The 22,788-nt window shown below is 59.0% G+C and overlaps 1 protein-coding gene across 3 annotated transcripts; it reads left to right on the top strand.

Annotated features, from left to right (window-relative positions):
• The first annotated feature begins 1,150 nt into the window (after positions 1-1,150).
• On the top strand, positions 1,151-19,570 carry GGA1 (golgi associated, gamma adaptin ear containing, ARF binding protein 1). 3 transcript variants are annotated; one of them, XM_081084680.1, is made up of 17 exons: positions 1,151-1,526; positions 4,974-5,058; positions 6,582-6,657; positions 7,521-7,619; positions 8,557-8,680; positions 9,100-9,200; positions 9,879-9,959; positions 11,714-11,854; positions 11,930-12,011; positions 13,111-13,218; positions 13,877-14,029; positions 15,877-15,941; positions 16,383-16,549; positions 16,958-17,148; positions 17,991-18,160; positions 18,372-18,482; positions 18,573-19,570. In XM_081084680.1, exons 1-17 carry the CDS (start codon positions 1,484-1,486, stop codon positions 18,681-18,683), a joined length of 1,908 nt encoding a protein of 635 aa, XP_080940806.1. In that variant the 5' UTR covers positions 1,151-1,483; the 3' UTR covers positions 18,684-19,570. The 3 variants fall into 3 exon arrangements, with proteins under 3 accessions (XP_080940806.1, XP_080940805.1, XP_080940807.1); XM_081084681.1 differs by lacking the exon at positions 1,151-1,526 and adding an exon at positions 1,571-2,482; XM_081084679.1 differs by having other exon boundaries at positions 11,714-12,011.
• The last annotated feature ends 3,218 nt before the right edge of the window (positions 19,571-22,788 follow it).

Consider the following 22,788-nt stretch of genomic DNA (forward strand, 5'->3'; position numbering starts at 1 on the left):
CGCAGCCGAGCAGAACTGGATTGGCCAGATTCCCTCGTCCCCGTGCGCTCTAACCCTCCCGAGCAGAGGGTGGCTGCAGAGGGCATCGCGGGCCGGGCCGCTTCCCCGCTGGGCCGCTAGGGGGCGACCAGCTGCAACAGACCCAGGAGAGCCAGGCACCGGATGCCCCCTGGGCGTGACGTCACCGCACGTCCCCGCCTCGGGTGGGAAGAGCAGGTGAGGAGGGTCGTCAGTGGAGGGAGAAAAGGCTGGGAAGTCTGCCATTCTGCCGCCCTGATTTTAGACTAGCTCCCTCCAGTGTCTTCCGCTCACTGTTGCCGCAAGGACATCTCTAAAACGAAAGCCTGATTTTGTCACCACCCGTGACACCTCCACATAGCTTACCAAAAAAAAAAAAAAAAAAAAAGCTAAACACAGGACCTGCGCGATCTCACCCCGGCCTAATTCCGGGCCAACATCCTTTGGAGCCGTATTGCAATAGTTTCAATTCCCTGAACTAGCCATACTCTTTCTCCCTGTGTGCCCTGAAACGTTTGGGTTGGTCTACCTGAATATCTTCTTTCACCAGGTTTACCTGGAGAAATGTGTCTTGAAGTTAAATTTATCAGCTTCTCTGTGAACCCTCCCCAGACAAGACTCCCCTCATCCGCCACCCCCAGTTGGGATAGAGGCTCCTCCGGTGTTATCTATACCTCGTGGGCTTCCTCCATCACACTGTAATAAATACCTGGCCTGGCCTTTCCAACGTCCGTCACAGAGCAAGGAAATGCAGAGTGCAACAAATGATTGCAGAATTAATGCAGGAAATAGTGCTGAGGTCAGGCTCTGCCACTTGTGAGATCGCAGGCAAACTATCTGGCTCATGAGTTTGTTGTGAGAAGTGAATGCATTCATGTGCAAAAAAAAACGCTTAGAACAATGCCTGGACCACTGCAAGCAATCAACAAACTTGGCTTTCTCCCGATTTTCACAGTAGTCAGGCAGCCAACGAACGTCATGGCCCCTTTAAGGGACACGCCCACTTTGGCAGTAAGCGGAAGTACACGCTCAGGGCTCCGGCTGTGACTTCAGAGTCCCGGAAGTGACCTCGGAGCCCCTCAGAAACATGGCCGCAGGACGTTGTTTTGGACGCGGTCACGGGCATCTCCGTGACGCAGGACGAGTTAGAGCGTACCGTGAGGTTTCCATGGTGCCGCCCTCAGCCCCTAGTTCCTCCGCTTTCTTTCCCGCCTGAGCGCCGCGCGAACAAGAAGTCAGGCGGCTGATCGGCCCGTGACGTCACGCCGCTTGGGGGAGGGGCTAGGGAGCAGGTGACGCTCTAGCGGAGCTCGCGCGGATCTCTATGCTCCCGAGCGCTCGTGTGCGCCGCTCCTGCGCGTCGGGGCGGACGTTGCCCCTTTAATCGGCGGAGGGTGGTACCGAGGAGGTCCCGCGAGAGTCGAGGGGGGCGGGGGGCGGTGCCGAGGCTGGGGGCCCGTGGCGGATGGAGGCCGAGATGGAGCCGGAGACTCTGGAGGCGCGAATCAGTGAGTGTCCGGGAGGGGCGCGGGCCGGGCCGGAACCGGAACCGGGGGCCCGAGGCGGGTCCCTTCCCGGCGGGGGCGGGGTACGGGGCGCCCCCTCCTCACGCCCCGCCCCGGTCCCGGGAGGGGCGGTGCCCCGAGTGGGTACCTGCGACCCTGAGATGAAGGAAGACCCACCAACTGGGTGGACTGCCCATCCGATCCCGGGGCAGCAACCCTCAGGGAAGAGTGAGCTGCGCCCGACTCTGCGCCCAGCAGCCCCGGGACGGAGAAAGCAGCCTCCGACCCACTCGGGCCCCGACTTCTCCACCGAGTCCTCTCCTGGGGTCCCGGGAAGGAGCAAGCGAGCGCAGGGCTGCACCTCAGGCCCCGGAGGGAAGGACCCTGCTCCCTGTGGGGCCCGAGTCCCCCACTCCCTGGTCCTGCACGTCCTGACTCCCTCCTGTCCTTTCCCTTGAGCTTGCAACTTCTCAGATTTGCTGGTTCCCCCGCCTAGGAAGGGAGGACCCCCTGATCCATCTGATCCCCCAAGCTCTGGCCACACTGTAAGAAACCCCCAAACCCTACAGGCTTGAAAGGGCCCATCTCTAACTCCAGAAGTAATTTCAAGTTTTCTATCACTACCCTCAGCCCAGCCCCTCAGCCTCTGCACCTCCACCCAAGGCTCCTTTCCCAGCCGTTGCCGAACTTCCTCCAAAGGCCCCTGCACCCCTTTCTCCGAATCTTCAGACACTGCTTCCTACTGCCCAGGCTCCTGAGCCCTCCACCGAGCTCCCTGCCCTGCAGTGCTGACATCCCTGGCTCTCACAGCCCGCTCCCGGACTCTGCCCCAGAAAGCTGTGGGTTGCTTCTCCCTGGGCTAGTGTTGGACCCATGCCTGTGCCAGGGCCTCGGGGAGGCCTCTGGGTCTACGCTCAGCTCAGCACCTCGGCCTCGGGCACAGCAGGAAGCTTCGAGGGGTGAGCAGGGTTGACCCCCTGAGGTTAGCCCAGAACCACACCGTCCTCTGGCAGGGGGAGAGGGAGGGAGTGGAAAGGAGGCACTCGGCCGCCATGGAGACTGCTCCAGCACGCCACAAGTGTCCAGGTCGCAGCAGCAACTTGGGGGGATGGGCCGGTCCCTGGCTGACAGATGTGACGCCAAGCTGAAGGACCTGAGGTCTGATGATAGGAAACAGTGTCAGGTTTAGCAACAATGGGAACTTTCTGGGAGACCAAAGAGTGTGGCCTGAGAAACAGAGGGGAATCAGGACTCCTGGTTGGGCAGTAGGCTGGGCCCCAATAAATTGGGACCAACATTTTTCTCTCTCTTTCTTTCCCTTTGTGCCCTAGCAAAATTGCAAGCTCTTCCCTTGCTGGTTAGAGGTTAAAAGTAGCCTCCGATGGGTAAACGATGACGTTTGTCACCACTGGAGTGACAGGGTAAAGTCACACCTCCCTGGAGGTGTTCTTCCCTGCGTCCTGCCCGGGAAGGTGCCCTCTCCTTCCTCCCAGAGGTACTAGGCCTGGGGCTTGGGGCCAGGGCCGGAGAATTTGGTCCGATCTCCTGGGACCCAGAGGCCCTCACTCTGAGAGGGATGCAGGGGAGAACGCTGATGGCTCGTGATTGCGCAGCTTCCTTGCTGGGTTCTGACTCAGGAGCCGTCTCTAGAACCAGCCTCTGTCCACACTCAGACTCACATGTCTGACACTGGAAGGGACTTCCTGTTTCAGGGTCCCCCCCCCACTCCCCCAGGAGGGTGTCATTAAATGGGTAATAGCCCAATTCTCTCAGGCTGGTGTACCCCAGCCTCTGGCCATGTTGGGGGGCTAGGAGGGGGAGTAGATGACCACGCTTATGGGGGGTGTCTCTTCCTGGTACCCTGGGTGGTCAGCAGGACTTCATTTCTCTAAGGGACTGGAGGACTCCTGGAACAGATTTATACCCAGAGAGAAAATGCTTCATTCAGATATCTGCTCAGCTGTACCGGAGAGTAGCCTGCCCCCCGCCCCCCACCTTCTCTGCCTTCTCCTTGCTGTTTTTCTTTATAGCACCTCACAGCAGCGTACAGTATTCTGTGTGGGGTGTTTATCTGAGTAGTCAGTGTCTCTTGCTGGCCTGTGAACTCCAGGAGGACAGGAATTGTGTCTTGTTCACTGCTGTGGCCCCAGCACTCAGAGTGTTTATCGAATAAATATGAATTGAATGAATGGCTGCCAGTCACTAGGCTCCCAGGGCTCCGGGCCTCCCACAGCCCAGGAGCCCAAGTGGGCAGCTGCCGCGGGCTGGGTCTCCAGCCGCCTCCTGCCCACAGATCCTGCTCTGTCCCACCTCCGGGCTGTGTTCCCTCCACAGCGCTGGCTCTGGCTCAGGCTCGGAGACAGGCTCTGGGGAAGTAGCGCGGATCTGCCTCTGCCTGCCCCACAGCTCTGTCCTGTGTGAAGCATTTCGTCATCCCAGCCCAGTCTGTATTTCCAGCCAGCGTTACAAATGGGGAAACGGAGGCCTGGGGAAGCTGTGACCTACTTGGCGGTGGTTTAACCGATGTGGGAGTTAAGGGAGGTGATGGGGAGGCCTTGTTTACCACCCCCTCCTTACCACTCCTGCCTGCCTACAGCTGAGCCCTCATTCATTCGTTTGCCAGGGGAGATGGGCAGGTACACAAGCAGCTGGATGTGGTGCCGTAGCAGCTTGGGCCTATGATGAACGTCAGGGCTGAGGGACACAGAAGAAAGAGCCGAGGCAGCAATACCAACTTGAGGATGGGTGGGAGCTAGCAAGGACTTCCTGGAGGAGGGGATGCCTCAGCCATACTCCTCACCAAGGCCCGTCACACTGTGCCCGGTGCCCAGCTATCTCCGTCTCTTCTCCCACAGCCTGGGGCTGTTCAGAGGCATGCATACCCAGCCTGTAACTCCCTCCACTCCCTGCTGGCGTTGCCTCTCCCAGGCAGCCCCCCCTGGCCCCCGGCTCAACTGAGTCCCCTCTCCAGTTCCTGGGGCTCCTCTGCCTCCCTCTGTCTCCTTGTATTGAGAACCTAGTTCCTTTGGCCCACTTGCCAGCCAGGCGGACTCCTGAGGGAGGAACTAGACGTTTATTTTTCTCCTGCTTCTGGGTCTCCTCTGAGCATAAATTTCGTGAGAATCGTGGGGACACTGTTTCCAGGAGCAGAGCAGAGGAGTGGTGGGCACGGCGTCATCCCACTGCAGGGGCGGGGCAGTGGGGAGTGGGACAGTCTCTAAAAGCGGGGCCCTTCAGGGGGAAGCCGAAAGGGGAACCAGTGGACAGGCGGCCTTCTGTCCATGGACCGGACTGAAACATCAGCCCTCGGGTCTTGAAGTTGTGGCAACTGGCCTTTTTGTGTGCTCAGTCATACACCCTGCCCCCCACTGACCAATCCCCGCTGCTGGGGCAGGGAGTGAGAGGCAGGGATCCCTTTGCTAGCCACACTGGCCCTCTCTCCTCCTACAGACAGAGCCACGAACCCCCTCAACAAGGAGCTGAACTGGGCCAGCATCAACGGCTTCTGTGAGCAGCTCAACCAGGACTTTGAGGGGTAGGTGGTCTCTCTCTCCCTCTTTTGCTCACGCTCTGCAGAATCCACTGTGCACACCGCAGACGCTAGCCTCGAGCAGAGACGTTTCCATTCTTAATGCTCTCACAAATATTTTTTTAATTTAGTGGTTGATTTGGGGGTGGGGGGGGGCGGGAGGGAGAGAATCAACGATTTGGTGTTCCGCTTATTTATGCATTCATTGGTTGATTCTTATATGTGCTCTGACCAGGAATCGAACTTGGTATATTGGGATGATGCTCTAACCAACTGAGCTACCCGGCCAGGGCTAATGTGCTCACAAATTAATGACAGTAGCGGGCACTCGGTACTGAGTGCTGCTTAGGAGCCCATCTCTGAGGTCAGCCTTGCTGGACCCGTTTTACAGCTGAAGAAACAGGCTATGGGGATTCAGCAGTTGCCCCAAGATCTCGCAGAGAGAAAATGGTAGTCCTGAGCTTGTGAAAATGCACATTTGGGGGCTGCCCCAGACTTGGACTAGATGCCGGGCAGGGGTCTTAGGGTAGATATGTTAGTGGGTTCCCAGGTGATGCTGAAGTTTGGGGAGCACAGCTCAATGTGCTCCTCCCCCAGTGCAGCGCTCCACTCGGGGAGGCTATGCAGACAGCATGACGACTGCTTGGGGGCGACTCCCCTCCCCTGTTAGTGGGGCAGGTAATTAAATGCCTCTGAGATTCCATTCCTTCAACTGTAAAGTGGGGCGCGGGTGCCGCCCACCTCAGGGGGCCCTTGTGAAGCTTGGGCAGGAAAGTGCTTGTGCGGCACCGTGCACACCATAAGCACTCAGTGCGTGGTAGCTGTTACTGTCGCTAGTGACAGGTCTTTTAGGATCTGGTAGCCAATACCACCGCCTCCGCCATGAAGCTGCTCTGATTGCCCCTAGAACAGCCGTGGGCAAACTACGGCCCGCGGGCCGGATCCGGCCCCTTTGAAATGAATAAAACTATTGAAAAAAAAGACCGTACCCTTTTATGTAATGATGTTTACTTTGAATTTATATTAGTTCACACAAACACTCCATCCATGCTTTTGTTCCGGCCCTCCGGTCCAGTTTAAGAACCCATTGTGGCCCTCGAGTCAAAAAGTTTGCCCACCCCTGCCCTAGAATGTCCTTGAGTTCCCAGGGAGCTATGTCTGCCCATCTCTCCTGGTACATTGTCTTGTTCTGCTCCCAGCCTGGGCCCTTGAAGGCTGTGTCATCTCTCCATACTTGTGTCTATGCTGAGCCAAGGACACGGCAGGTCATAGTTCTTGTAAAGCTGGCCAAGGGGCTGAGCTCATGCCTTTTGAAGGTCCCAGCCTGCACTCCCTGCCTGGCCCTACCCCATCACGCCACAGTCTCCAGCCCTGCCCTTGATCCAGAGAGGGAGCTGGGCCTTTGCATCTGCCCTGCAGGAGCCACCGAGGGCTACGGCCTTAGGGAGTGAGGCAGCCCCCCGCCCCCCTCTACCCCTGGGCGCCTTAACTGTGTGGCTATTCTAGCTCTGTCTCTTCCTCTCACCCAGGCCTCCACTTGCCACCCGGCTATTGGCCCACAAGATCCAGTCCCCGCAGGAGTGGGAGGCAATTCAGGCCCTGACGGTGAGGAGAAGGGGAAAGAGGGTGCTGGTCAACCGCCAACCACATGGATAGCACCAGGGGAGGCCAAGACTGGGGTTTTTGGGGTCCCATCAGACTCTTCAGGGACAAAGGGCGTTGTGCCAAGATGGCCTAGAATGGGGGTCTGGGCCATCCCCTGAGGGTCCCACAGCAACCAGTGGGCTGGACTCCTGTCCCAGACCCTGCACAGGTAGGTCTCTTGTCGGGAGGAAGCCCCCTAGGGTCATCTGGTCCAGAGGTTCCGCCCGAGCTGTGCCTCCGCTCTCCCGGAGGCTGGTTAAACATACCACCCAGAGCTGCTGGGCCAGAACTGCAGTACCTGCGTCCAGGAATCCGCACGCTCCCAGGTGCACTGCCGAGCCAGCCCAGCTCCTCAGTGACCTCCAGACACGGGAGTACAAGGAGTGATGCCTGGGCTCAGGCCCGAGGCTTCTTGCCAATAGCACAAGAGTACGGGGTGCCCTGCAGCCCCCAAGCACGGGCCATATAGCAGCTGACTATGTACCCACACTGATTTTAGGTGGTAGTAATAAACAGGTTTTCTTTTAATAGTTATGTCTTTATTTTTAACACATTAAGTTTTTTGTTTTGTTTCTCAAATACACACTAGTCCTATGATTTCACAGACATATAGCTTAGAATAAGGCTAAGGTAGATGGTGCCTATTTAAGTTTAAAAAAACAATCAAAGGAATATAGTAAGAAAATAATTTACAAATGGTATGGAGATGGCCAAGCCAGGAGGTGGCGATCAGTCTCAGGGCCTCTTAACCTCCGAACCCTCTTGTCCTCACAAGTCACTTTCTCCCTTACAAAACCCTGGACTTCTGGGCTGCCTCCCCCCAGGTGCTGGAAACGTGCATGAAGAGCTGCGGCAAGAGGTTCCACGATGAGGTGGGCAAGTTCCGCTTTCTCAACGAGCTCATCAAGGTTGTGTCTCCCAAGGTGGGTGCTCCCAGCCGAAGCTCAGCCCTGTGCCGTCTGATGGGTGACGGACTCCACCTCATCCTGGGGCCTCCTCCTGGGGCTCGCGCTCCTCCTACTGCCTCAGCCCCCATTAGCAATCTCACCGGCAGGAGCACAGACCCTCTCTCCTGGTCCCCTCACACCGCCGAGTCGGGACAGCTGATTCCTAGGCAGGGTGCTTCCGCTGACATGGCGGCTGGCCCGGGAGCTGCTTGGTACTTAGGGGCAGACAGCTGCAGGGAGTGCACACCGCTGCCCCAGCACGAGCAGCTCTGGCTCTGAGATCTCCCTGCAGACCTGGCCATGGCGCCCCACCTGTCCCCACTTCACAAGAGTGGCTCCCTTGAGGCCTAGGATGCTGAGACCCCAAACCTGAGTGATGGAGCCTGCTGGCTCCAGATGGGCCACGCCCCCAGCTTGCCCGAGGAGTCCTCCCATGGGTCATGAACATGTTTGGTGCCCCTACCCCCTTCGCCCGTCCTCACTCAGACCTGCTGTCCTGAGTGGCTAAATGTTCCAGCTGGACCCCCATTCTCCTCCCAGAAGGTGACTCATGTGGGATCAGTTCCCTTAGCCTAGTGTACTGCTGGGGGCCTGAGGGGTCCAGGGCCGAGCGTGTCCACAGCTGCCCCTGCCCTAGTCAGTCCGGTGGCGGCTCCTTCCTGAGGTCACAGAGTTAAACCGTACATGAGCAGGCCCTGGGCTCTGCCTTAGCCATGTAAGCTCTGCACCTCATTGTGGGGAAACAGGCATGCAGCGTTAGCACAGCTAGCGAGTGACAGACCTAGTAGATGAGGTCCGTCTGTGCCACGCTGCTTGGGTGGGATGTGAGGGCCTTAGAGCCCAGCTTCCCGAGGGAGTTCGGAGAAGACAGCCAGCCAACGTCAAGGGCTTCCCCTCCCCTTGGTCTTTGAAGTACCTGGGCTCTCGGACATCAGAGAAGGTGAAGAACAAGATCTTAGAGCTGCTCTACAGCTGGACGGTCGGCCTGCCCGAGGAAGTGAAGATTGCCGAGGCCTACCAGATGCTCAAGAAGCAGGGTGAGGCCCGGAGCCGGGGCTTGGCCACGCCTCCCACTCCTCCCCTCCTGGGCGCCCGCTACTTCGGAGCTCTGGCAGCAAGGTCATGGGTCTGCCCTTTAACTCCCCCAGAACATAGCCAGTGAAGCCTTTTTGTTGCCCTGCCTGAGGCTAGCTTGGGTGGAGAGAAGGTGGGTTTGGGTCAGGCTTCCCTTCAGAGAGTGGCTCCCACGGAGTGGCCTCACATTATGGGTGCCCAAACTCTTCCCCGTGCAGTTCAACGACAGGTCAGGAGCATGCCTTGGCCCACTAGCTAGAGCCAGCCCTGGAGAAAGACTCCCTCCCCCCTCCTTTCTGTGCTTACCTGGCCACGGCCCCATCGCACCCCTGCCCCTGGGCCTGGGCCTTCCGACAGCCTTCCCACCCCCCGTCTACTCTAGGGATAGTGAAGTCCGACCCTAAGCTTCCAGAAGATGCCATCTTTCCCCATCCTCCTCCGCGGTCCAAGAATGTAATCTTCGAAGATGAGGAGAAATCCAAGGTGAGGCTCCGAGGAGGGGTAGACGAGGGCTCTAGGGCCCACTTGGGGGTCAGTGAATTCCAACCCCTGGCTGCCCTGCCCTTGAAGCAGAGGCTGAAGATGAGCATCCGCTGTGGTGGGTGACAGGCACTGTTTCTCGAGCACTTCCTGCATGCTGAGTACTCCCCATACGGTGCCCTGCATTAGTAAACACAAGAGTGTCTGGTGTCCGTGGGGTTGGTTTGAGGGCATTTCATAGGTTGCCCAGGAGTTTGCATGTCTTTATGTCGTTCACCCTTTGAACGTAATTTCATTCGTTGTTTGTAAAAGAAGCATGTGTTCATGGGCAAGAAATGAAACTGCACAGGAGGTAAGATGCACAGTAAAAGCTCCTGCCTACCTCGCCCAGCCCCAGAGGGTAACCACAGCTAAGCTTCTTGTACACCATCCCAGAAAGGCTCGCTAACAGCGGTAATAGGAGGCTTTGTGCCATTTGTTGAGAACTTATTTCTGCCGGGAACTGTGGGGACCACTTACGCACAGTGTCTCAGTTGTCCTGTGGCCACCCCATCAGGAGTCAGTAGATTCTCGCCATTTCATGAGAGCTTAGGTAACATCCCACAGCCAGGAAGTGGGGAGCCAGCACGTGACCCCAGGCCCACTCCCTGCCATCGTGGCCATGCCCTTCTGTCTTCGCAGATGCTGGCCCGCCTGCTGAAGAGCTCCCACCCGGAGGACCTCCGAGCGGCCAACAAACTCATCAAGGAGATGGTGCAAGAGGTGATGGCCGAGCCAGAGCACGGGGAGGAGGGGCGTGAAGCTGTTCAGCGGGGCTGCGAGGTGGGGTGCATGTGCAGAGGAGGGATTCTGTAGTGACCCAGCTGAAGGGCTGTCACAGCAGTGGAGGAGCTGACTGACTGTGGACCCCAGTGGGCTGAACCAGGACCACTGTAGAGGGAAGAATTCCCAGCAGCCAAGTTCACCTTCCCTGGATCTTTTCCATAAAAATTAGGAATAAATTAAGCTTTACTACATAGAGAGAGAGAGAGAGAGAGAGAGAGAGAGAGAGAGAGAGAGAGAGAGAATAATGTATGTTTAATTTATAAATAAATACAGATGCTCCTTGACTTACAATGGGGTTACATCCCATAAATCCATTGTAAGTTGAAAATGTTTTAAATCAAAAAAGTGTTTAATACACCTAAGCTACCAAACAGTATAGCTTAGCCTAGCCTATCTTAACCCCTAGAGTGCCGGGGAGTGCGACCGCGCTCCTCCTGTCTTTCGCCAGAAGTGCCAGGGAGCGTGACCTCGCTCCTCCTGTCTTTCGCCAAAAGTGCCAGGGAGCGCGACCTTGCTCCTCCTGCAGTGTCCAGTTCTAAGTCTGCTTTTATTACTGATGATGATATTGCTAAATATGTCAATTCTTGCTGTGAAGATGATGATTTTGTGGAAGATATTGAATATGTAATTTCATTTACTTGCGATTCATAATTTTTTTCCTAAACTGCTGTAAAATCAGCAAAAATGCCTTGGCAATTTTAGCATAGTTCCTAGGATATTGGTTGGCACTCAAAGGGTTAAATATGCTCACAGCACACATTAGCCTACAGTTGGGCAAAATCATCTAACACAAAGCCTATTTTTGACTATCATGTAATTTATGCATATCGTTTTCACACCATCATAAAGTAAAAAAGTTGTAAGCTGAACCATTATAAGTTGGGGACCATCTGTATACATGTATCATGGGTGCATGCTGAAACATTTTTTTATTGATAAAGACAAGTTCTCAAAAAAGTTTGCAGTCTGGAGACCCAGAGGGCAGAAGTTCTGGGTTGTCTCTTAAAGTCAGGCTGCTCTGACAGCCAAGAGCAAGTGCAGGGTGGCCCCTCCCAAGGAGAGTGACGTATCCCAAGACGGCACAGCGCAGCACGGCACAAGCCCTCCTTTCCTGCCACAAGGGAGGAATGTGCGTAGTAAGGAGAGTTGGCCTGGGTAGCAGGGCCACTTCCTGCAGCGCCTTTCAAGGATGAGTGCCCATCCATTTGCCAGGACTAACGACATTGGCAGGGGTCACTGCACTGGCTTCCAGGTTGCACTTGATGGCCATTAAGGTCTTTCACTCTCAAGTACCAGAACCTCCTTTCAAGAGACAAACACGAGGAAGGTAAGGCTCATGTAGAACCACAGGTGTAGTAGGTCTGGGCCCTGGTCCTCCAGAATCACCTGGCAAGTGTGTTAGAGACCCAGATTCCTGGGCCATCCCTGGAGACTGGCTGAGGGCCTAGGACGTTCTTAGGGGCCCATGCAGACACCTGGGTCCAGGGGGCACTGGCAGGAGGAGAGGAAATGAGGAGGGTTGGCTGAGGGCTTCTTGGACCAGAGTCCCCTACTCCGGGCATGAGGGGCTCTTAGCAGTGTCTGCCTTGACACCCAGCCAGCAGGCCCTGGGAACAGAGTGGTGTGGGCAGTGCTTGGCTCGGGGCTGGGCCTGACCCAGCTCTCAGGGGCGTTTGCCGATGCCTCCCTAGGACCAGAAGCGGATGGAGAAGATCTCGAAGCGGGTGAGTGCCATTGAGGAGGTGAACAACAATGTGAAACTGCTGACGGAGATGGTGATGAGCCACAGCCAGGGCGGTGCTGCAGCCCAGAGCAGTGAGGACCTTATGAAGGTGCGCCTGTCTCCACCCTGTCCCAGTCCACTCAGCCAGCCTGCAGCCCTGACCTGCCCACCCTACTGCCCCCAGGAACTCTACCAGCGCTGTGAGCGGATGCGACCCACACTCTTCCGACTGGCCAGTGACACAGAGGACAATGACGAGGCCTTAGGTGAGCCCCAGGCAGAGCTGGCTCATCCCTTTATCTACTTCCCCCACCTCTCCCAGGGCCTGCTGAGTACCTGCAGTTAGCAGGAGCTACCACCAGGGGACCCCTTCCTCCAGCATTGACCTTGGGTTTCTCCTAGCTGAGGAAGAAGGAAGCAGAGAGCTGATCTGATATCCTGAGAGACCCTGGGCCAAGCCCCTTCACAGACACCTCATTTACTGCCCACAAGCTGCACAGGAGGGAAAATTGCCGCATCTCACAACTAGCGCTGGGCCGGGGGTGGGGGAATGAAAGCGGGGAGGAGTGACTTGCCCAGATCACAGACCAGAGGCAGAACCAGGGTGGAACAGGGTTCTCCGTGTAGACACTGGCTCCCTGGTAAGGGCTACAAACAGAGCGGATCCCACAGGCTGGGCAGTTCCAGAGCTGAGCCTGTGGCTTCTGCTAGGGCCACGTGTCAGGTTCTCATCCCATTCTCTGCTACCACATCAGCAGGGCCTCTTGGGCGGCGGTCTGGTACCCTCTCAGCGCCTCCCATGGGCCGGGGACCTGGTCTCCACCAAGAGGCTCGCTGTCCAGATCCCTCAAAGCCCTGGCTCCCCAGGCGGTGATACTGACAAGGGCCTACTGTGTGCCAGACACTGCTCTAGGCCCTCGGGGATGTGGCAGTGATCAAAATGGACACAAGCCACCACCTCATGGAGCTTGTAGCCTAATGAGAGGAAACAGACAGTAAGCCCAGGGCGTGAGCAGTGGCAGTTTGGCAGGTGGTGCTGAGAGACACGGAGAAAAACAAGTGGGATTAGAGGAGGCCCCCCCAAGGTGACCTGGGTGAAGACCTGAAGGCAGGAAGGGAGGAAGCACGCCGAGATCTGGGGTATCAACAGCAGAGCCGTGTGGAGGCCTGGAGCGGGCCATGCACTGAGTGCAGGGGCTGGCACGGGGCAGGGTGGAGGGAGCAGTGGACAAGGGTGACCGAGGGCCTGAGTCTGAGTAGATGAGATGGGATGCCCGCCGCCCCACTCCCTCACGAGGGCTGCTCATCTCCCCACAGAGGCCCCACATTCCTTCACACTGGCCTCTCCCTTTCTGCCCATTCCAGCGGAGATCCTGCAGGCCAACGACAACCTCACCCAGGTCATCAACCTCTACAAGCAGCTGGTGCGGGGCGAGGAGGTCAACGGAGATGCTGCTGCCGGCTCCATCCCTGGTGAGGAGGCCGGCGCAGGAGATTGGGAAGGGGCCCCCAGGCTGGAGGGGACAGCGTCTAGGGTGGTGCACTGGTCCCAGAGCCGCTAGCAGTGACCACCAGGGTGACCCTGGCCCCTTAAGATGGGGAAGGCCCCCAGGGAGAGAGTCTGTGCCACGCCTGCAGCTGTGGGAGTGGAAGTCTGGATGTGGGATGAAGTGGGAGGGAGCCGGGGGTTTGGCGAGGACAGGCAGAAGGAGGAAGACCTTTTGACAACTCGGGCACCTCTGTGCAGGGCTGGATGACACCCCAAGGCTTAGTCTCATCATCAGAAGTGGTAGGAGGGTCTGACACACAAACAGGCTGAGTGAATAAGGGTAAAACGCCAGCTCTGGGACCCACAGAAGAGGGGGAGGGGGAGGCACTATGCAGAAGCAGTAGAGTTTAAGCAGGGCCTTAAGGGTGGGAGGCAGTTCATCAAGTAGAAGCAAATCTGTTCCAGACAGAAGGAATGGGCTCGGTGGGCAGATTTAGGGGCAAGGGTCGTGAGGCCAAGGAGTGGGAAGCAGGGGAGTCATTGTGGGGGGGGGGGCGGGGAACAGCTGCCCCTCAACCCCCATGGACTCTGAGAACCTGAGCGTCCTCCCCAGGACTTGCCTGACTCTCCTTTCCCACCCAGGGAGCACCTCGGCCCTGTTGGACCTCTCAGGCCTGGATCTCCCTCCTTCAGGCACCACCTACCCAGCCGTGCCCACCTGCCCTGTCACCCAGGGCAGCCCCGAGCAGCCCAGCGCCTCCGTTTCCCTGCTTGATGATGAGCTCATGTCTCTGGGTGAGGATGGGCTGGGCCCGGAGGGGGCAGGCTCAGCTGCAGGCGGGGCTGGTGCCCGTGCACGAGCTGCTTGCAGAGCCTGGTCAGGTCAGCGTGTGAGTCCTCCCCTGAACGCTGTGGAGCTCCCCAGCCAGGAAAGGGAATGGGGACTTGGGGTGAGGAGTGAGACGAGGGGGACAGTGGGCCAGGTTCAGTTCCCCTCTCTGGGCATGTCAGCGTACCCTTCCTGGGAGCGTCTGCCCACAGGGTCGCTTACACACCCCCCTGCCCCTCCTCATTCAGAGCCAGAGGCCCTGCCCTGTCTCACAGAGCGGGGTGGGCGGCAGTGATGAGAAAGCCAGGGCGGCAGCTACTGACGGGCCCCGCTTGTGGGTGGCCGAACCCCCAGTGAGTGGCTGTGGCAAAGCCACCTCTGGAGAAGCGAGGTGTGCTGTGCACTTCCTGTCCCCGCGTCGCTTCAGCAGAGGCCTGAGCCTCCAGCTTCCTCTGGTTTCATCTCAAAGGCAAAGGAAATGTAGGAACAGGAACCAGCAGTGCCAGGGCGGCCCCCACCCAGCTCTGGGACCACAAAGGGGGCTTTTCCTAAACGGTTCTGCAGCAGGAAGGGTGAGGGGGGCCAGGCTGGGCAGTGGGGACTTCCTGTGTGTCAGACGGCGTGCATCGCATTTATTACAACAGTCCTCCGATGTGGGTGCTGCTGCTGTGGGCACAGGGCGGTTGTCACCAGCGAGGAGTCACACAGCTGAGTGGCAGAGCTGTACTCAAACTCCAGCCAGTAGACCGTGCTCTGGCCAAGTCTAGACTCGGCCACTTTCCAGCTCTGTGGCCTTGGACAGATTACTTAGCCCCTCTGAGCACCTGTTTTCTCATCCCTAAAAGAAGGATGAGAACCACATTCCTGCCTTGTAAGCTGGGTTAAGCATTAAGTGAGACCCAGGGCTGAAGTGCCTGACACATCAGGGGGTGTAGGAAACGTTACCAGTTACCACCGTGGTGTCAGAGGTGTGGCCTGCGGAAGGGAGCCGATAGCCACAGCTTCCTGCGCTTGCCTTTGCCTGTCACAGGCCGGCCCTCACTTGTTCAGGATTTGCTAGAAACAGGATAACTTGTCTTCTGTCGGTGAAGTCTGGGTGAACCTGGCCAGAGTGGGCTCCAGGGCAGGCAGAGGTCAGACTGGTTGGGGACCTGCTGCCTTCTACCGATCAGCAGCCTTCACAGCGCCCACAGCTCTCTGGCACCAGTGAGCCAGCCTTGTTGGCATGTGCCAAGGCGGATGGGGTCTTCACAGTCTGCCCCAGCCCGCCTGCATTGTGCCCATGGGGCCACTACTGCCCAGCCAGCACCTTGCCCCGGCTGCTCCGACTCTGGTCTAGGCCCCGGGCCCCGGGCCCCGTTCACTGTCCCACAGCGCCCTTCGGACACTCAGAGGGCATCCCTGCAGTCGGTCGGCAGGGTGCTGCCCCCTGGCCATCTGGACCTTGAGGTCAGGAACCCCACTTGGTGTCTCCCACCTCCTGCACTGCTCCCCACCACCAGCAGCAGCTGCCAGCTGGTGGTGCAAATGGAAGTCCTGACATCTGTAGTTGGCTGGGCTTCTGAGCAGCAGCAGAGGAAGCATGTGTGGCCGGGAATGGGCTGTCGGGATGTTAGCTTCTCCTTCTGCTCTGTGGCTGGCTCCCTGTGAGAGTGCTGACGTGGGCTTTTCCCCTTTGAGCTGAGCCTCTCGGAGGAAGGAGTGCAGGGGGGAGGGTAGGAGCCAGGGACCCCAACCTATCACACCGGAGCCCCATGTCTCTCGCCTCTGCTCAGGGATCCAACTCCTTTATCTCCCTCTTGCTTCCCCGCAGGCCTGAGTGACCCCACACCACCTTCAGGCCCAAGCTTGGAGGGTGCTGGATGGAACAGCTTCCAGGTAGGAGGGCCCGGAACTAGCCTGACCCTTCCTGGCAGCAGAGTACCTGGGTCAGGCAGCCAGGAGAGCAATGAGAGGAGATGAACGGGAGGGACGTCCCAGGGGCTGAGGCCTCCATCCCCGGGTGGAGAACGGCAGGCGGTCCTCTTACCTCCGGTTCCCCTCCCTGCCAGTCTTAGCCTTGGGCCTCCCTTGGGTTAAGGTGGGGGCTCCTTATTCCTGTTCTCTTGAGGGTGATTTTGAGGTCCCTGGAATGTGAAGGCTTCTAGAGTAGAACCCAGACCAGGCCTGACCCACTAGTGACCCTGCAGTGAGGGGTCAGGCCTGGCAGGAGGTGGCCCCATCCCTGCTGCTTCTTCCCCAGACGTCGCCTGCAGGGAGGGGAAGGGGCCTCCTTTTCAGCACCACCTCACCCACCTGCGTCCTTTGTATGCCCGACAGTCATCTAATGGCGCTGAACCCCCCGCCCCCGCTCCAGCACCCAGCACGGACAGTTGGCACCCCGTTCAGACATCCCTGCCAGCGAGCAGTGGTCTGGATGACCTGGACCTCCTGGGGAAGACCCTGCTACAGCAGTCACTGCCCCCGGAGTCCCAACAAGTGCGGTGGTGAGGGCACACCCTGGCTGGCATGGGGGGAGCGCTCTCTGTCCCACAACCAGACCCTGCAGGGAGAGGCCCAGTGCCAGTGCGTTCCTGTGAGCAGTGGCTGCAGGACCTTGTGCCAGGCACTGCACTGGGTGCAAGGGTGGTGCTGGGCCTGTCCCAGGGCATGGAGTTTATGAGAGAAAGGGGACCTGTGCCCCACTCAGGCGTCCCAGCACCTGAGAAAGATGGAGGGCCAACAGTGAGGAGGACGGGAGGGGGAGGGCTGGGAGAGCTGCCCATTTTAAGGTGAGGAAACCAGGGCCAGAGAGACAGGGAGGTGTCAGGGACAGTCAGGAAGCCCACCTTCCCTGGGCCCCTGGTCTCTTGATCACCGAAGAGTCACCTCTCAATGCACCGCCCTCCAATAAGGGAGAAGCAGCAGCCCGCCCCCCGGCTCACACTCCGGGACCTGCAGAATAAAAGCAGCAGCAGCTCACCCAGCGCCAGTGCCGCCAGCCTCCACAGCACGTCCCCTGAGCCCCGGGGGCCTCTGCAGCAGCCCACACAGACTGAGCTCTCGCTGGCCAACATCACTGTGCCCCTGGAGTCCATCAAACCCAGTGAGTAGGGCGGGGCACGTGCGGGTGCAGGCTGGGCCAGGTCAGCTCACGGCCCAGCAGCACCACCCACCGCGTCGCCCCTGCAGGAGCTCTTTCTGGGGGACAGGTGGGAAAGTGGGCCTTTCTGCCCTGCCTGGCTCAGCGAGGAGCTCTGGGCAGGACCCTGCGCAGCCGTCTCCTCATCCATCCCAGAGTGGCCCAGAACAGCCATATAAACTCCAGGCTCACCCAGGCAGCAGACTTCCGATGGCTGGCCCCCGGGACACAGGTTTGGGGTCTCCGCAAGATCACAAAACCAAACTGAGATAAAGATCCAGGTCTGGGTCTGGGCTTCTCCCGCCCGGGAGCAATAGGGGGCCCCCAGCAGCGCAGGCCCTGCATAGACAGATAAAGACGCCCAGCCTCGTCCATCCGTGGCCAAGGGCGTCACACTTCCTGTGTCCTGGGAGGTAGGTAGTGATGCCCCATCTTACCAGTAGGGAGGCCCTGCGCAGCGGAGTGACTAGACCAGGGTCACACAGTGAGACAGGACCCCACTTCACCCCAGCATGCCAGCCAGCAGCCGTGCACGGACTGGCAGAGCCCTGCATGGGGCTCCGTTCCCGGCTGGGAGTCTTGCCTCCGCCATGACACTGCACGTTCACCTGCCTTCCTGGGCATCAGTCTGTACCCCTGGCTGCACTGCTGCCCAGGGTCGAGGCGAGGACCTAAGTTTGTGGGTTCATTCGTTCATTCCCAGCTGAGAGCGAAGACCTGATATGAGCCGGGTGCGGGGAGCTGGTCAGAAGTGCTTGGGCTCGGGCCCAGCACCACCCATTGCCCTCTGCCCCTCTCCCCTGCAGGCAGCATCTTGCCGGTGACCGTGTACGACCAGCATGGCTTCCGGGTCCTCTTCCACTTCGCCCGAGACCCGCTGCCTGGGCGCTCCGACGTGCTGGTGGTGGTGGTTTCCATGCTGAGCACCGCCCCCCAGCCCATCCGCAACATCGTTTTCCAGTCAGCTGTCCCCAAGGTGACACTGTCATACCTGCCTCCTCTCAAGGCCGGGTGGCTCCAGGCTAGACAGGGGCCAGCTGGGAGTGGGGACTCGGGGTAAAAAGGAACCAAAGGACAGAGCCCCAGGACCCCCCGAAGAGGAGCTGGCGGGCAGGCTGGGCTTGGCTCCTCGGGATGGGGAGGGGAAGCCAGGGCTAGCTGGGCCCGTCCTGCCCTCCTGTCCACAGGTCATGAAAGTGAAGCTGCAGCCACCCTCAGGCACAGAGCTGCCGGCGTTCAACCCCATCGTCCACCCCTCAGCTATCACCCAGGTCCTGCTCCTCGCCAACCCCCAGAAGGTGAGGGCCCAGCTGGGATGGGCACTGCTGGGGGGCGGGGGCAGCCTCCTCTCCACCTGTGACCCTCTGCCTTCACTGTCTCTGCCCCAGGAGAAGGTTCGCCTCCGCTACAAGCTCCTCTTCACCATGGGCGACCAGACCTACAACGAGATGGGGGATGTGGACCAGTTCCCCCCGCCCGAGACCTGGGGGAGCCTCTAGAACAGAGAGGGGAGGGGAGAGGAGGAGGGGGCAACGGGACTGGCCACTGGCTAGCCTGGGCAGGAGGCTGTGGTGGCCGAGGACACCCTTTGTCCCCATGGCCATATCCCCTGTGCCTGGTGCTTCATCCCTCACCCCTGTGCCCCCCTCCCTCCGTAACCCCTCCCCTGCTGAGCCAAACCCAGCAGGAGGCTGGGCCTGGGTTTGCACTGCTGGGGACTTCGCACAGGTGGGAGCCTGCCGCAGGGGAGGCTGTGGCCCTGGAAGGACTTGGGGTCCTTGGTGAAGCATGGCTGCCGGGCAGGGGCCGGGACCTCAGGCCCAGCCCGACCCCAGCCTGGCGGGGGGGTCCTCCCCGCCCGTCTCTTATGCCTTATGGGAAGGCCCAGCCATAACTGGGAGCCATGCTGGAGCCAGGAACCAGCTCAGGCCTCCTCCATAGGAACTGGGTAACTGTGGGAGGTGAGGCCTGCACCCCCAGCTGTTTGCACTCTCTGGTGTGTGGTTTGACTCAGCTTTTATTTCTGAGTGGCCCTGTGGTCACCATCTCAGGGGGCCCAGTTGGGGGAGCCCCACCTGTCTCCTCCTCCTCCTGGGGGTCTCCCTCTACAGGCCTGGCCCCTTTGCTCTCAGGCCTCCTGAGGAGCTGTGGGGGCCGTGCAACTGCTGGCCCAAGGGTAATGCCAGAGGCAGGTGGCCCCACTGGGGGCCCCAGGACTCTGGCCCAGGGAGGGCCTGCACTGGTTCTCAGAGTCCCCTTCATTCCTGGGCCTCTGCTGGGCCTCTTGTGGGTGTCTCGCCTCTGTCCATCTGTTTATGGGCAGGAGTGGTCAGTGTGTGAGTGAGAGCAGGAGTATTTATGGAAATAAAATGTCCTTTTTCCTGGACCAGCTCTCGTAGCCCTTCTGAGGTGAAGGGAAACGGAGACAGGAGGGGCCCCAGGGCTACCCTGCAGGCCTCTCGGCCTCTGCGTTTGGCGCTCAGGCCATGGTTCCTCTCCCCACCATCCCTGAGCCCTGCACAGGAAGAGGCCCTGCTTACGGGCCTGTGGCCAGTGCTGAGTCACCAGAGAGGGCTCAGGGCTGTGGCCGGCGGGCGCAGAGCCGTCCCAGCTGGAAAGGAGCAGCCCTCGCTCTGCTTGCTCCGGGCCTGCCAGGAGCCCTGGCTGCTCACAACTTCCTCCTGCTGCACTCAGCTCTCATAACACAACTGTGCTGCAGCCCCGCCCCGGAGGTCCGCCTCGGCCTTGCTTCTCCCTTTCCCCAGACGCTGCTCCCAGGAAGCAAAGCGCCAGTTGCAGCTTGTTTCTGGAGAGGCCCAGGGACCCTGCACTGGGCCCCCTGCCACTCCCGGCTGCAGCGCACTTCCCCTGCTGTTATCAGTTTCTCTTCACTGGGAGGCTGGGGTCCAGGCCCCGGGAGTGGCTTAGAGGCTGCGGCTGAGAGCCAGCGGTGCTGAGCTGAGCGGGAGGGGTTAGTACCTCCACGCTGCTCTGCAGGAGAGAGTTCCTGTTCAGTAGTCTGGGGAAGGCTGCCCGCCATTTCTGCTCCTAGCAGATGATGGGAAGCCCTGCTTTAAGCAACCAGTTTCACTTTGTCTAACCTAGTGTTCCCCAGTCTGAACTTGGCCACCGAGCCCCTTCCTTAGATACTATTGAAATGTGCTGGAGGACAGCCCAGCCCGCTGGTTTTCAGAGCCCTGCACATCCGACTCCCCAGCTTCTCCCCAGCAACTCTTGGGCAGGGGGGCGCTCCTGTGGCAGGGACACTGAAGGGCAGAGGGGCAATCCTCACCTGCCATGCTGCCGAGGGGACAAAAGTGGCACTTCCACTCACCTGCTGGAGCCTTCCAGCATCCCCTGGACATGCCCTCCCAGCTCCCCCGCCCCCCCCCCCCCCCCCGTCCCCCTTCCTCCTGCCCCCAACCCGGGCAGAGCTCCTGACTTGTGATGTCTCCAAGACAGTCTAGTTGGAAGGTCCTTCCTTCTAAATGAAACAACCCTGTTTTCTGCAAGGCCCCAGGGTCCCAGAGGCACCATCTGGAGCTGAGTCTCCTGCTGGCCCAGGAAGGCTGCGGGCTGCGGGGATGTGTGTGACTGCAGCTGGCGCCGGGGGCTGCTTCCGGTGGGTTCCCTGGCTCGCTGTGTGACTTTGAGCAAGGCCCTTGCTTCCCTGGTCTTTAGGTTCCTTGCTTTAAAATAGTGGTGGGGAACGTCCGGCCTGCGGGCCATAGAAGGCCCAAGAAATCATTAGGTCTGGCCCTGCCAAGGCGTTAGGGGCGAGTTAATTAAGTGTTTGACCAAATATAGCAGGCTAATTTTTAAGTTGATAATTGTGTATGGCCGTGAAAGATGTTATAAATATCCAAATGGCCCCTGGCAGAAAAACAGGTTCCCCACCCCTGCTTTAAAAGGAAGTGAGAGGGACCCTGTGAGCTGTAAGGACCCTGAATAGTCTCGGCAAAAGCAGACTGCATGCACAAGCAGCCCAACCAATTAGGGCTGGGCTCAGCGGACTGAAGGTTGTGGGTCCGATTCTTGTCAAGGGCATGTACCTCGGATGCAGGCTCAGTCACTGGCCCCAGTTGGGGCACCTGCAAGGGGCATCCAACTGATGTGTCTCTCACATCGCTGTTTCTCTCTCCCCCTCCTTCCACTCTGAAAATCAATGGAAAGATATCCTCGATTAACCAAAAAAACCCGTATCCCAGACTGTCAGCTTGGATGACCCAGATGTTCTAGGGACAGGGAGATCCCTTCAGTCGTTCAGACCTCCCACCTTCCCTCATTTGTAGTCTATTCATCCAAATGTCTGTCCGTCCTGCAAGTGCCTCTTGAGTAGCCCCTGTGCCAGGCACTGCCCTGTCCTCAGCTCACAGCCTGGCATGGAACCTGTGAGCCAGGAGCTCAGCATGACATGCTGAGAGCCGGGAGGGGATGTGAGATGCCCAGCAAGGCCCGAGTCTGGGAGGGGTTGGGGGGGGGAGGTCTAGTCAGAGGAGGGGACCCTTGGCTTCTACTCCCTGGAGCAATCACTCCCCAAGTTCCATGTGTCAATTCAGACAGAGGCGGGGAGCCCAGTACAGGAGACCCAGAGCCTTTGGAGTCCGTGGGCTGGAATAGGGGGCACAGGAAGGGAGTGGGCTCTGCCTCTTGAAGGGTGACCCCACCGCCACCCCAGGAGCAGTGGGGCTTCCCAGACCTGAAGCCACACTTCCACTTCTATTTGTGGGGCTGGAGGCAGCAGCTCGTGTGTGTGTTTTTTTTTTAGCAACCGCAGCACACTGCTCATCCGCTCACGGCAGCCAAGAGAAACAGGCTGCTGCTCGCCTGGGGAACCTGCCCCCAGCCGCTGCGGGCCTCCTGGCCAGGGCACAGGCACACCAGGCAGGTGACGGGCCAGCCCAAGGCCTGGCGCCAAACTAGACCTGCTGCAAGCAGCCTCTCCCTCAGTCCTCACAGCTGCCCTGTGAAATGGGAAACAGGCTCGGAATGAATAAAGGCCACACGTTGTCATGTACTTTATTTAGCACATCCTCCAGGGACATTGGTGTCCCCATTTAGGGCCCACACCATGGCCACCTGCCTTCTGAGCCTACACACCTCTGTCGGCTGCTGTCCTCTGCGGCTGGGGTTAAGGTGCAGGCTCTAGGGCCATCGAGTTGTGCTGGAGGCCTTGTGCCCCAGCCCCACCCCAGTGTTTCCTGGGAAGTCCTTTCAGCTGGAGCAGGAGGCAAGGAAGTTTCTGGAGCCCCAGCAATCACACCACATGCCTCACTGCTCTGGGTGGAAGCCTCCACTCAGAGGGCAGCACTGATTGGCCAAACAATATGTCAAAGTGTCTAAAATGAGAGATTCTTGCTCAGTCCTGCGGCCCCACAGATGACCCCTGCTACCACCACTGCACTGCCCCAGCCACTCGCCATCCTGCCCACATCCTGCTCTAGCTTCACAGCAGACACTTCCCAGGCTGTCACATTTTCTCAGCCTGTACTGAGCCTCTGGGCTCAAAGCAGCCACAGGGATTCAGGTGGGGGCAGGGGCCAGCATTTCTGGGTCTCCAGGTGGTCCCTCTAACACAGCAGGAGAGCACATGGGGGCTTTGGA

This window comes from Myotis nattereri (genome assembly GCF_964212035.1).
Source record: "Myotis nattereri genome assembly, chromosome: 2".
In the NCBI taxonomy this organism is placed as follows: Eukaryota; Metazoa; Chordata; class Mammalia; order Chiroptera; family Vespertilionidae; genus Myotis; species Myotis nattereri.

Coding starts and splice junctions, on each gene's coding strand:
- GGA1 (XM_081084679.1), top strand. CDS start 1,484: ATGGAGGCCGAGATGGAGCCGGAGACTCTGGAGGCGCGAATCA. Junction 5,059..6,581: donor CTCAACCAGGACTTTGAGGG/GTAGGTGGTCTC, acceptor CCTCTCACCCAG/GCCTCCACTTGCCACCCGGC. Junction 12,012..13,110: donor GGACAATGACGAGGCCTTAG/GTGAGCCCCAGG, acceptor TGCCCATTCCAG/CGGAGATCCTGCAGGCCAAC.